The following is a 12,085-nucleotide window of genomic DNA, read 5'->3' as shown; positions in this document are numbered from 1 at the left end:
AGTTTTAGGCTGGCTTTGGACGCTAGTTTAGGCCATCAAATCGCGGGCAAAGTATGGACTATTATATATTTCTGGAAAGCCTAGGATGTCTACTTTCCAACGCAATTGAGATCGCGCCAATTGGGCTTCTGTAGCTCCAGAAAATCCACTTCGAGTGCAAGAGGGTCAGAATCCAATAGCATCTGCAGTCCTTTTTCAACCTCTAAATCAGATTTTTTTTATCTCAGGTCCCTCAATTTCAGCCAAAAAATACCTGAAATCACAGAAAAACATACAAACTCATAGTAAAGTCCAGAAATGTGATTTTTGCATAAAAACTAATAAAAATATAATAAAAGTAACTAAAACATACTAAAAACTATGTAAAAACAAAGCCAAAAAGGGTATAAATTATCCGCTCATCACAACCTTTTGGCTCAATTTTGGTCAACATTTCTTCACCACAGACACATGGCTCACAATTTCTTCCTAGGAACATTGATGCCCAACATCTCTTTGGATCACTAAATGTTTTGTAACTAGGTTGCTCTTGATAGTGGACTTTTAGTTGGCAATCCCAGATCAGTTGATCCAAGTGGCCAAGCTTTGAAATACTCCTCAGAACCTACTTGTCCAAGCATATCCTAGTACAAAAATACCATAGGCATATGTCCTAGGGTTCAAGCTATTGGTGTCTAGCCTTATTGTTTGTTTCTTTGCCCATTCTTGGCTTTTCTCTTTCTTTTTTTTTCTTATTTGGTTTCATTCTCAAAGGGTATTCATTGATAACAGACTTTATAACAACAAACTAACTCACACTTCAAAGAACATTTTATTATGCAGCATTTGTTCTTGAGCTAATCATTAAATCAAACAAGTACCACCACTGAATTCCATTCTAATTCCCCAACATTGGACAATCACTTTTCTAAATCAAACATTTTTTTTCTTTTATTTAGGCAGAAGGGAAACAAAACAAAATTTTAGCAAATGTGTTATGACAAACATAATGCAGATCACTTGTAAGAAACAAACTACTCAGAACATGAAAGTGTAAAACATAAAGCCTATGGAGGCATCTCATGTTTCAGATATGCATCTCCTTTATTTAATTTTAAAAAGGAAACATGAAAGAAACTCCACCACCTCCTAGTTCTCATGCTCCTTGCTCCTGTTTGATTCTCCTTTCTTCTTCTTCCTCTTCTTGGTTGCATCTTGAGGTTCTTCAACAGGGCACCTTCTATCCCAGATAGGGTCTATAAGACCTGAGAGTCCAGCTTCCTCCAACCCATGGCGCATGTGTGCTGTATGTTTCTGGGTTCTTGCTCTCTGCTTGTCTACTAACTCTTGAGATTGCTCAAATGGCTTGATCTGTGGTTCCAATGCTGGCATGCTGTGGACCAAGTAATCCAACTTTGATTGGGTGTCTATATCATACTCCATTCTATCATAGTGCCTATGTTCTCCAATGGTATGATATATGTTCTTCCACTAATTCAAATTTTAAGTGTATTCCCCATACTTGGCCTGTCGCAAGGACAATCTATCATATGACTCTTGAAAATTTGTTGACTATTCTCTTTGCCCTTCAAGAACTCTAGCTTGAAATTCCCTTTGTTGTTCCAGCATCTAGAGTTGGAAATTGTCTTGCTTGTCCATCATTTGTTGCTGCCAATGTTGTTGTTGCTCTCGATCTTTTAGATACTGCTCCTGTTATTGCAAGTATAGCTCTTGTTGCCTTAAATACTGCTCCTGTGCTCTCATATTTTGTTGAGATATTTCTTCAATAGCCCTTTGCAATTGGCTCATGTCTATAGCACCAGGAGCTTGTTCTTCCTCCACTTGTGGTCTTCTTCTTCTTTCTTAGGCTCTTCCTTCCTCTTGGTTGTCATCATCAGTGGCACCTTCCATTAGTCTCCTAGTGATTTCTCTTCCCCCTTTCACCTTCTCTATATCTTCATCTTCAAAGAGCACTCCAGCCCTGTTGCACAGCCTCAAAATAGTGCTTGGGTGACAAAGCCTACTTGATTTGCTTGTATTCTCAGGCATTTCCTGAATGCTGTCTGCTATGAGCTGTGAGAGGTTGATTTCTCCTCCCTTTAAGATGCAATAAGTCAGGATAGCTCGCTGGATTGTGACTTCTGAGGTGTTCCAGTAGGAGTATGGACCTCCTCACCACCTCATACCACCCTTTGGCCTCAAGTATGAGGTCTATTCTTTTCAGGTGGCTTGGAGCTCCCTCTGAGTGCCTTTTCCAGTCTCTGTCTTCAAAACACAATCCATGTAGTATCTCATCAGGGTCATTCTTATCCTGCAATCTTTCCTCAAAGCTAAGCTCTCCATAGGTTATTACTCTCAACTGTAGGGCCCTCATGACTGATGGTGGACTAAAATCTACCTCAACACCTCTGACATAGCTCTTATAAGAGGGGCTATCTTGGCTTGGCTTCACAGCATTGGCGTAGAATTCTCTTATCATAACTGCACTGATGTCTGTTAAAGGTTCACACAAAAGTTCTCACCTCCTTTCCGTGGTAATTCTTCTCATGACAGGATACTCTCCACCCCTCAGTCTAAAGCCCATTTCTGGAATAACATGCTTTGACTCCATGAGCCTATGATACCTTGATTCATGGAATTGAGACTTGAATCTCTTTGTATCATAGGTTGATGGTTCGGCCACCATTGGCTCCTTGCCTTTCCTTCTAGAACTTGAAGAAGCCATGAATTAAAAGGAAAGAAAGAAGAAGAGAAGAGGTAGGCTTCGGTCTTGTTATGAAAGGGTATGGGAGGTAAGTTGATGTTGGGTATTTTATGTTGTTTTTGGACCAAAAAGAGGCTGCTGTACCGTGTTTGGAGTAAGGGTGTGAGTGAAACAAAAGCAAATAGATGAGGAAGTCTTGTATGAAAAGAAGGGATATGTGAGCTTGGAAGTGTCACCATCTATTTATAGTTGAAGCATGCATCATAAAGATATAAGTTGAAGGTTGACAAGGACTGCTCTCCCATTGGATGCATGTGGTTCAGCCTCCAAAGGTTCAAAGCATGCAGATTTTGTTTCACAAGAGAGCACACTTCTCCAAGCACATGTGACTCTCACTTTTGCCTTGTCATGACCGTGCTTGCTTCCTTGTTTTGTCTTCTTCTCAATCTTATTTGTCCTACAAAATTAAGTCAAAGCCTTATCTAAATCATGGTACGGTGGTGTGGTAATGAGTAAAAAAGAAAAAAAGATAATTCTACATGTTCCTTATTTAAATGACCAATCATGCTCCTTAAATTTTTAACAAAGATTTGGTGGACACCAAACATGTTTTCTGTTAAAGGATCCATGTAAAACTCAATGAGTATCTACCACAATTGGCACATTCATTATAAGGAACATTTTATTTCTTACTATGATACCATAAGCTAAAAAAAATTGAAGCAATGTATGATCCATCTATTCATAAATTTAATCCTATGAACAAAAATGATATTTCTGAAATTCTCTGCATATATAAATACCAAACTTAATGTTTGGCTACACACTTCATCAAAATGAGTAAGCATATATCCTAAGAAAGCTTGAGAAGCTATTTTGAAGTGCTTTTAGGCACACCAAACTTGGAAATCTAGTATATGCTTCAAGACACTATATGAAATTATCAAATATACTCATGAGAACTCAAATCCATGCTAGAAGGACCATTAATTATTAAAATTAAAACCAAAGCAAGAATATTAAATCATGGGTTGCCTCCCATGGAGTGCTCTTTTACTGTCACTAGCTTGACATTGGACCCTCATTAGGGTGGTTGATGATTGTGATGTCTCAGCTTGTCTCCTCTCACAGTAAGCTTCCTTCCAGTGCCTTGATGTTCAATCTCTGCATGCTCCAGTGAGAGTATCCTATTGATAGTGTAATAATTATCAGATTGTTGATTTGTCTCCAACTGCTGGTAAATTAGCTGCACTTTATCTCCCTTAAAAAATCCTTCAGTTGGGATCTTTTTATTTTTCCACCCTTTTGGATCCTTTTTCTTGCTTTTCTTTCCCTTTTTTGGTGATTTTTCTCCTTTGATAGTGGGCTATGTTTTGGAATCTGCCTTCTTAGTGGCTAACACCTCACTTCCTTCTTGCTTTTTCTCATCATTCTTTAGAGTCTCAGTCTCTTTTTGTCCTACTTTGCTTTTTGTTTCTTGCTCTGGAAGAGGATTAATGAGTGTCTTGTTGGTTTCTTCCTTCCACTGCAAGTCTTCTTTGCCAACCTCCATGCATTTTTCCTTTTCATCATTATGCTGTGCTTCTGGAAAGACATTCAGAGTAATGCTTTCATCATGTACCCTTAGGGTCAGCTCTCCTTGTTCAACATCTATGATGGCCCTTGCTGTGGCTAAGAAGGGTCTTCCCAAGATAATAGAGTCACTTCCTTCTTCTCCCAGATCCAGGATCACAAAGTCTGCTGGGAATATGAATGCCCCTACTTGAACCAGGAGATTTTCAATCACTCCTCTGGGAGATACCAATGATTTGTCCATGAGCTCTAGTGACATTTGTGTGGGATTTACTTCCTCTATGCATAGCCTTCTTATCATAGAATATGGAATTAGATTTATGCTTGCTCCTAAGTCACATAGTGCCTTATCAATGGTTAGACTACCAATGGTACAAGGCACGAAGAAGCTCCTAGGGTCCTTGAGCTTTAGTGGGAGGCCCCTTTGAATCACAGTACTGCATTCTTCAGTGAGCATAATGGTTTTCTTCTCATGCCAACTTCTCTTTTTGTTGATGAGGTCTTTCAAGAATTTTGCATATAGAGGCATCTGCTCTAATACTTTAGCAAGTGGGATATTAATCTCCAGCTTCTTGAAGACTTCAAGGAACTTAGGGAAGTGTTGATCCTTGGTTTCCTTGTTAAACCTTTGAGGATATGGCATGGGAAGTGTGAAAGCCTTCTCCAATTGCTTCTGTCCTTAAGAGGATTCCTTCATTACTTGCTTCCCTTCCCTTGAATTTTGTGGCTGGTCATCTTTCTCTTTAAGCTTCTCTTTGTCCTTCTTGTTTGCTGTCATCTCTTCCTTGTTGTTAGCCTCATTTTTCTCAGATGGCTCTTTGTCATTCTCCTTTGGCTTCTTATTGGCTTCAGTGTTACTCACCAAGGTTTTTCTACTCCTCAGTTGGATGGCTTTGCATTCTTCTTTAGGATTTGGAATGGTATCACTTGGGAGTGAGCTCGTTGGCTTTTCAATCACTGCTTGCTTGGACAGTTGTCCAATTTGCCTCTCTAAGTTTCTCATTGAAGCCTCATGATTCTTGCTTGTTAGTTCTTGATGTTTCATCATCTTCTCCATTAGTATCTCCAGGTTTGAGATTCTTTGGGTGTCTTGTGGTATTCGTGGCTGGTTGTGGGGTGTAGATGGTGAATGATAGGTATTTTGGTTAGTGGCTGGGTTATTGGGTAGATAATAGCTAGAATTGGGGTAGTTATTTTAGGGTTTTCTTATGGATTATGGTTAGTGTTTTGCTGATTGCTGTGGTTTGTGTAGGTTGTGTTTCTTGAGTTGTTTTGGGTTGAATTTTTCTGCAAGGGCTGTTAGTTTTGAGTATGGTTATCTCCCCATCTTAGATTTGGATGGTTCTTCCAAAAGGGGTTGTATGTATCTCCATGAAATTCATTCTGGCTGGATCCTTGGTTGTGCATGTAGTTTACTTGTTCTTGCTGCTGATCTTCACAATTTTCCTCTCTTTGTCCCCACCTAGTTAGTGGTTGATTGGTGACATTCACTGATGTAACTTGTAGGCTATCAATCCTCTTAGCCATTTGCTCAAATTGTTGCTGGATTTGTTGCTGCATCACCTTGTGTTGAGCTAGGATAGTGTCCCCTCCTTCCAACTCCAGTACTCCCTTTCTTTGAGCTGGTTGGCGTTGCCTTTGATGAGCAAAGAAGTATTGATTATTTGCCACCATATCTATGAGGTTTTGGGCTTCTTCTGCTGTCTTCATTAGTTGTAGTGAGCCTCCTACTGAATGATCTAGTGCTTCCTGAGCTTTCAACCATGGGGTAATTTTGGGAAGGAATTGTAATATCATGCTAATCATATGAATAAGCGGGTAAAGACTTGATAAAACCACTCAATTAAACATAATATAAATCATAAAATAATGGTTTATCAACCTCCCCACACTTAAACATTAGCATGTCCTCCTGCTTAGTTAAAGGAGACAAGATAAATGAATAGGGAAACGTAAGACTCATGCAATGCAACCTATATATATGAATGAAACTATATGATTCTTGTCTACTTGGTTAAAAATAAATAAGCTCTTCAAGACAAACATAAATCAAATTCTACTAATTCAATTTTATACAGTAAAAACAGGTAACATTGTAAGAAGACAGCTCATGAAAGCAGGGAACATAGAATTAAACACTGAACCCTCACTGATGGTGTATATGCACTCTAGTCTCTCAAGTGTATAGGGTAATCACTCTACCCTTCTCTAATCATGCTTTCTAAACTTTGTTTTTCACCTAACCAATCAACAATATTTAATGCACTAATGCAAACATCATGAGGTCTTTTCAAGGTTGTAATGGGGCTAAGGTAAGGGTAAGGGTATATATATGGCTAAGTGAGCTAGAATATGAATCTTTGATCAACCTAAGCTTCTCACCTAACATACACTCTATATACCTTTAGAATCATGCCTAACTACCCATAATCTTTCACTTTTGCGTTACATACTCATCTATTAACTTTTTCTTAAATTTTTATCACATATGCATTGATCTTTTTGAACTTAACTTAATTTAGAATTGGGGTAATTTTGTCCCCTTATTTATTTAAATAAATATTTTTAGATTTTTTTAATAGGAAAATAAACATAGCTTATCAATTGATAAGCGGATAATTTATACGCTTTTTGGCATTGTTTTTAGTATATTTTTAGTAGGATCTAGTTACTTTTAGGGATGTTTTTATTAGTTTTTATGCTAAATTCACATTTCTGGACTTTACTATGAGTTTGTGTATTTTCCTGTGATTTCAGGTATTTTCTAGCTGAAATTGAGGGACTTGAGCAAAAATCAGATTCAGAGGTTGAAGAAGGATTGCAGATGCTGTTAGATCCTGACCTCCCAGAACTCAAAGTGGATTTTCTGGAGCTACAAAACTCCAAATGGCGCGCTCTCAATTGCGATGGAAAGTAGACATCCAGGGCTTTCAAGAAATATATAATAGTCCATACTTTGATTAAGGATAGATGACATAAACTGGCGTTAAACGCCAGTTCCATGCTGCATTCTGGAGTCAAACGCCAGAAACAGGTTGCAAAGTGGAGTTAAATGCCAGAAACAGGTTACAAACTGGCGTTCAACTTCAAGGAAGACCTCTACACGTGTAAAGCTCAATGCTCAGCCCAAACACACACCAAGTGGGCTCCGAAAGTGGATTTCTGCACTATTTACTTACTTCTGTAAACCTTAGTAACTAGTTTAGTATAAATAGGACTTTTTACTATTGTATTTAAAAAAGTTTTTGTTTATCTTTTGATACTTTGATCACATTTGGGGGCTGGCCTCTCAGCCATGCCTGGACCTTCATCACTTATGTATTTTCAACGGTAGAATTTCTACACACCATAGATTAAGGTGTGGAGCTCTGCTGTTCCTCAAAGATTAATGCAAAGTACTACTATTTTTCTATTCAATTCAAGCTTATTCCGCTTCTAAGATATTCATTCGCACCCAAGAACATGATGAATGTGATGATTATGTGACGCTCATCATCATTCTCACCTATGAACGCGTGCCTGACAAACACTTCCGTTCTACATGCAACAAGCTAGAATGGATATCTCTTGGATATCTAATACAGGGGACCGAGTCCGAGTTATTTGTGTCTTCGTGGTATAAGTTAGAACCCATGGATGGCCATTCTTGAGATCCGAAAAGTCTAAACCTTGTCTGTGGTATTCCGAGTAGGATCTGGGAAGGGATGGCTGTGACGAGCTTCAAACTCGTGAGTGCTGGGCGTAGTGACAGACGCAAAAGGATAGTAAATCCTATTCCAGTATGATCAATAACCGACAGATGATTAGCCATGCAGTGACAGCGCATTGGACCATTTTCACAGAGAGGATGGGATGTAGCCATTGACAACGGTGATGCCCTACATAAAGCTTGCCATGGAAAGGAGTAGGATTGATTGGATGAAGACAGCAGGAAAGCAGAGGTTCAGAGGAACGAAAGCTTCTCTATACGCTTATCTGAAATTCTCACCAATGAATTACATAAGTATCTTTATCTTTATTTTCTATTTATTTATTATTATCATTCGAAAACTCCATATCCATTTAATATCTGCCTGATTGAGATTTACAAGACGACCATAGCTTGCTTCATACCAACAATCTCCGTGGGATCGACCCTTACTCACGTAAGGTTTATTACTTGGACGACCCAGTGCACTTGCTGGTTAGTTGTACGAAGTTGTGAAACAGAATTAAGAACATGAACGTGCGTATTGAGTTATTAGCGCCGTTACCAAGGAAGGAATGATCACGATTTCGCACACCAAGTTTTTGGCGCCATTGCCGGGGATTGTTCGAGTTTGGACAACTGACGGTTCATCTTGTTGCTCAGATTAGGTAATTTTATTTTAGTTTTAAGCTTTTTATTTCTTATTTTTGAAAAATACAAAAAATTTTCTTCTTTTTCGTTTTTCCCAATTAAATTTTTGAAAAATCAAAAAGAAAATTTTAATAAAATCATAAAACAAAAAAATATTTTGTGTTTCTTGTTTGAGTCTAGAGTCATGTTTTAAGTTTGGTGTCAATTGCATCTTCTTAATTTTCTAAAAATTATTTTCAAAAATTTCATGCATTGCATTCTTCATGATCTTCAAGTTGTTCTTGTCCAATCTTCTTGTTTGATCTTCATATTTTCTTGTTTTGTGTATTTTCTTGTTTTTCATATGCATTCTTAAAACATTAATGTCTAAAGAATAAAAATTTTTAAGTTTGGTGTCCTGCATGTTTTCTTTTCTTGAAAATTTTTCAAAAATAAGTTCTTGGTGTTCATCTTGACATTCAAAGTATTTTTGGTGTTCATCTTGACATTCATAGTGTTCTTGCATGCATCACATGTTTTGATCCAAAATTTTCATGCATTGAGTCTTTTTGATGTTTTTCTCTTTCTTTATTAAAATTCAAAAATAAAAAAAATTTATCTTTCCCTTTTTATCTCATAAATTTCAAAAATTTGGATTGACTTTTTCAAAAATTTTTAAAATCTAGTTGTTTCTTATGAGTCAAATCAAATTTTCAATTTAAAAATCTTACCTTTTTCAAAATCTTTTTCATTTTTTTATTTATTTTCAAAAATTTAAAAAATATTTTTCAAAAATATTTTTCTTAATTTTATCTCATAATTTTCGAAAATATTATCAACAATTAATGTTTTGATTCAAAAATTTCAAGTTTGTTACTTGCCTAGTAAGAAAGATTCAAACTTTAAGTTCTAGAATCATATCTTGTGATTACTTGTGAGTCAAGTCATTAATTTTGATTTTAAAATTTCAAATCTTTTTCAAACAAATCTCTTTCAATCATATCTTTTCAAACATTGATTCCAAAATCTTTTTCTAACTTCTTATCTTTTCAAATTTAATCTTCAAATCTTCTTAATATCTTTTCAATCCTATCTTTTTAATCATATCTATTTTTAAATAAATTTCTATCATATCTTTTTAAATCTTATCTTTTTCAAAAATTTGATTTTAAAATATCTCTTCTAACTTCTTATCTTATTATCTTTTCAAAATTGATTTTCAAATCTTTTTCAACTAACTAATTAACTTTTTGTTTGTTTCTTATCTTTTTCAAAACTGCCCAATTAACTCTCTACCTTTAATTTTTGAAAATCCCTTCCCTCTTTTTCAAAATTTCATTTTAATTAACTAATTGTTTTAATTTTAATTTAATTTCAATTTTAAATTTCGAATTTTAGATTTAAATTTAAAATATTTTTATTTTATTTTGTTAAATTTTCGAATTCTTCTCTCATCTCTAATCTCCTTCTATTTATTTATTCATCCACTAACACTTCTCCTCACCAAAATTCGAACCCCTTCTTCTCCTCTGAGTTCGAATTCTTCTCTTCTTCATTCTTATTCTTCTTTTCTTCTACTCACACAAGGGAACCTCTATACTGTGGTAAAAAAGATCCCTATTATTATTATTATTTTCTATTCCCTCCTTTTTCATATGAGCAGGAGCAAGGACAAGAACATTCTTGTTGAAGCAGACCCTAAACCTGAAAGGACTCTGAAGAGGAAACTGAGAGAAGATAAAATACAATAATCCAGAGATAACCTTACAAAAATTTTCGAAAAGGAAGAGGAGATGGCAGCTGAAAATAATAATAATGCAAGGAGGATGCTTGGTGATTATACTACAACTACTTCCAAGTTTGATGGAAGAAGCATCTCAATCCCCACCATTGGAGCAAACAATTTTGAGCTGAAACCTCAATTAGTTGCTCTAATGCAACAGAACTGCAAATTCCATGGACTTCCATCAGAAGATCCCTACCATTTTGTAACTGAGTTCCTACAGATCTGTGAGACTGTTAAGACTAATGGAGTAGATCCTGAAGTCTACAGGCTTATGATTTTCCCTTTTGCTGTAAGAGACAGAGCTAGAACTTGGTTGGACTCACAACCTAAAGATAGTCTGAACTCTTGGGATAGGCTGGTCACGGCCTTCTTGGCTAAGTTCTTTCCTCCTCAAAAGCTGAGCAAGCTTAGAGTGGATGTTCAGACCTTCAAGCAAAAAGATGGTGAATCCCTCTATGAAGCTTGGGAAAGATACAAGCAGATGACCAAAAGGTGTCTTCCTGACATACTTCCAGAATGGACCATTCTGGATATATTCTATTATGGTCTGTCTGAGTTCTCCAAGATGTCACTGGACCATTTTGTAGGTGGATCCATTCACCTAAAGAAAACGCCTGCAGAAGCTCAAGAACTTATTGACATGGTTGCAAATAATCAATTCATGTATACTTCTGAGAGAAATTCAGTGAATAATGGAACGCCTCAGAAGAAGGGAGTTCTTGAAATTGATGCTCTGAATGCCATATTGGCTCAGAACAAAGTGTTGACTCAGCAAGTCAACATGATTTCCCAAAGTCTGAATGGATGGCAAAATGTATCCAACAGTACTAAAGAGGCATCTTTTGAAGAAGAAGCTTATGATCCTGATAACCCTGTAATAGCAGAGGTAAATTACATGGGTGAAGCTTATGGAAACACCTATAATTCATCATGGAGAAACCATCCAAATTTCTCATGGAAGGATCAACAAAAGCCTCAACAAGACTTTAATAATGGTGGAAGAAACAGGCTTAGCAATAGCAAGCCTTTTCCATCACCTTCTCAGCAATAGACAGAGAATTCTAAACAAAATACCTCTAATTTAGAAAACTTAGTCTCTGATCTGTCCAAGGCCACTTTAAGTTTCATGAGTGAAACAAGGTCCTCCATAAGAAATTTGGAGGCATAAGTGGGCCAACTGAGTAAGAAGATAACTGAAACACCTCCTAGTACTCTCCCAAGCAATACAGAAGAGAATCCAAAGAGAGAGTGCAAGGCCATTGATATAACCAATATGGCTGAACCTACAAGGGAGGAAGAGGACGTGAATCCCAGTGAGGAAGACCTCCTGGGACGTCCAATGATCAACAAAGAGTTTTCCTTTGAGGAACCAAAGGACTCTGAGGCTCATCTAGAGACCATAGAGACTCCAATGAACCTCCTTATGCCCTTCATGAGCTCTGATGAGTATTCTTCTTCTGAAGAGAATGAGGATGTTATTGAAGAGCAAGTTGCCAAGTACCTTGGTGCAATCATGAAGCTAAATACCAAACTATTTGGTAATGAGACTTGGGAAGATGAACCTCCCTTGCTCATCAATGAACTGAGTGATTTGGATCAACTGACATTGCCTCAGAAGAAACAGGATCCTGGAAAGTTCTTAATACCTTGTACCATAGGCACCATGACCTTTGAGAAGGCTCTATGTGACCTTGGGTCAGGGATAAACCTCATGCCACTCTCTGTA

General features: G+C 36.9%; 1 protein-coding gene across 1 annotated transcript; it reads right to left on the bottom strand.

The window, feature by feature from the left end:
* LOC107640772 lies at positions 4,050-4,784 on the bottom strand. Its single transcript, XM_016344271.1, has one exon. It carries the CDS (start codon positions 4,782-4,784, stop codon positions 4,050-4,052), a length of 735 nt encoding a protein of 244 aa, XP_016199757.1.

Source organism: Arachis ipaensis, chromosome B05 (assembly GCF_000816755.2).
Source record: "Arachis ipaensis cultivar K30076 chromosome B05, Araip1.1, whole genome shotgun sequence".
Lineage (NCBI taxonomy): Eukaryota > Viridiplantae > Streptophyta > Magnoliopsida > Fabales > Fabaceae > Arachis > Arachis ipaensis.
Note: the sequence above shows the minus strand (reverse complement) of the source record. Positions and strands in the feature narration are given on the sequence as shown.

Bases quoted from the DNA above. Each gene is read 5' to 3' on its own strand.
- LOC107640772 (XM_016344271.1), bottom strand. From the start codon at position 4,784: ATGCCTCTATATGCAAAATTCTTGAAAGACCTCATCAACAAAAAGAGA.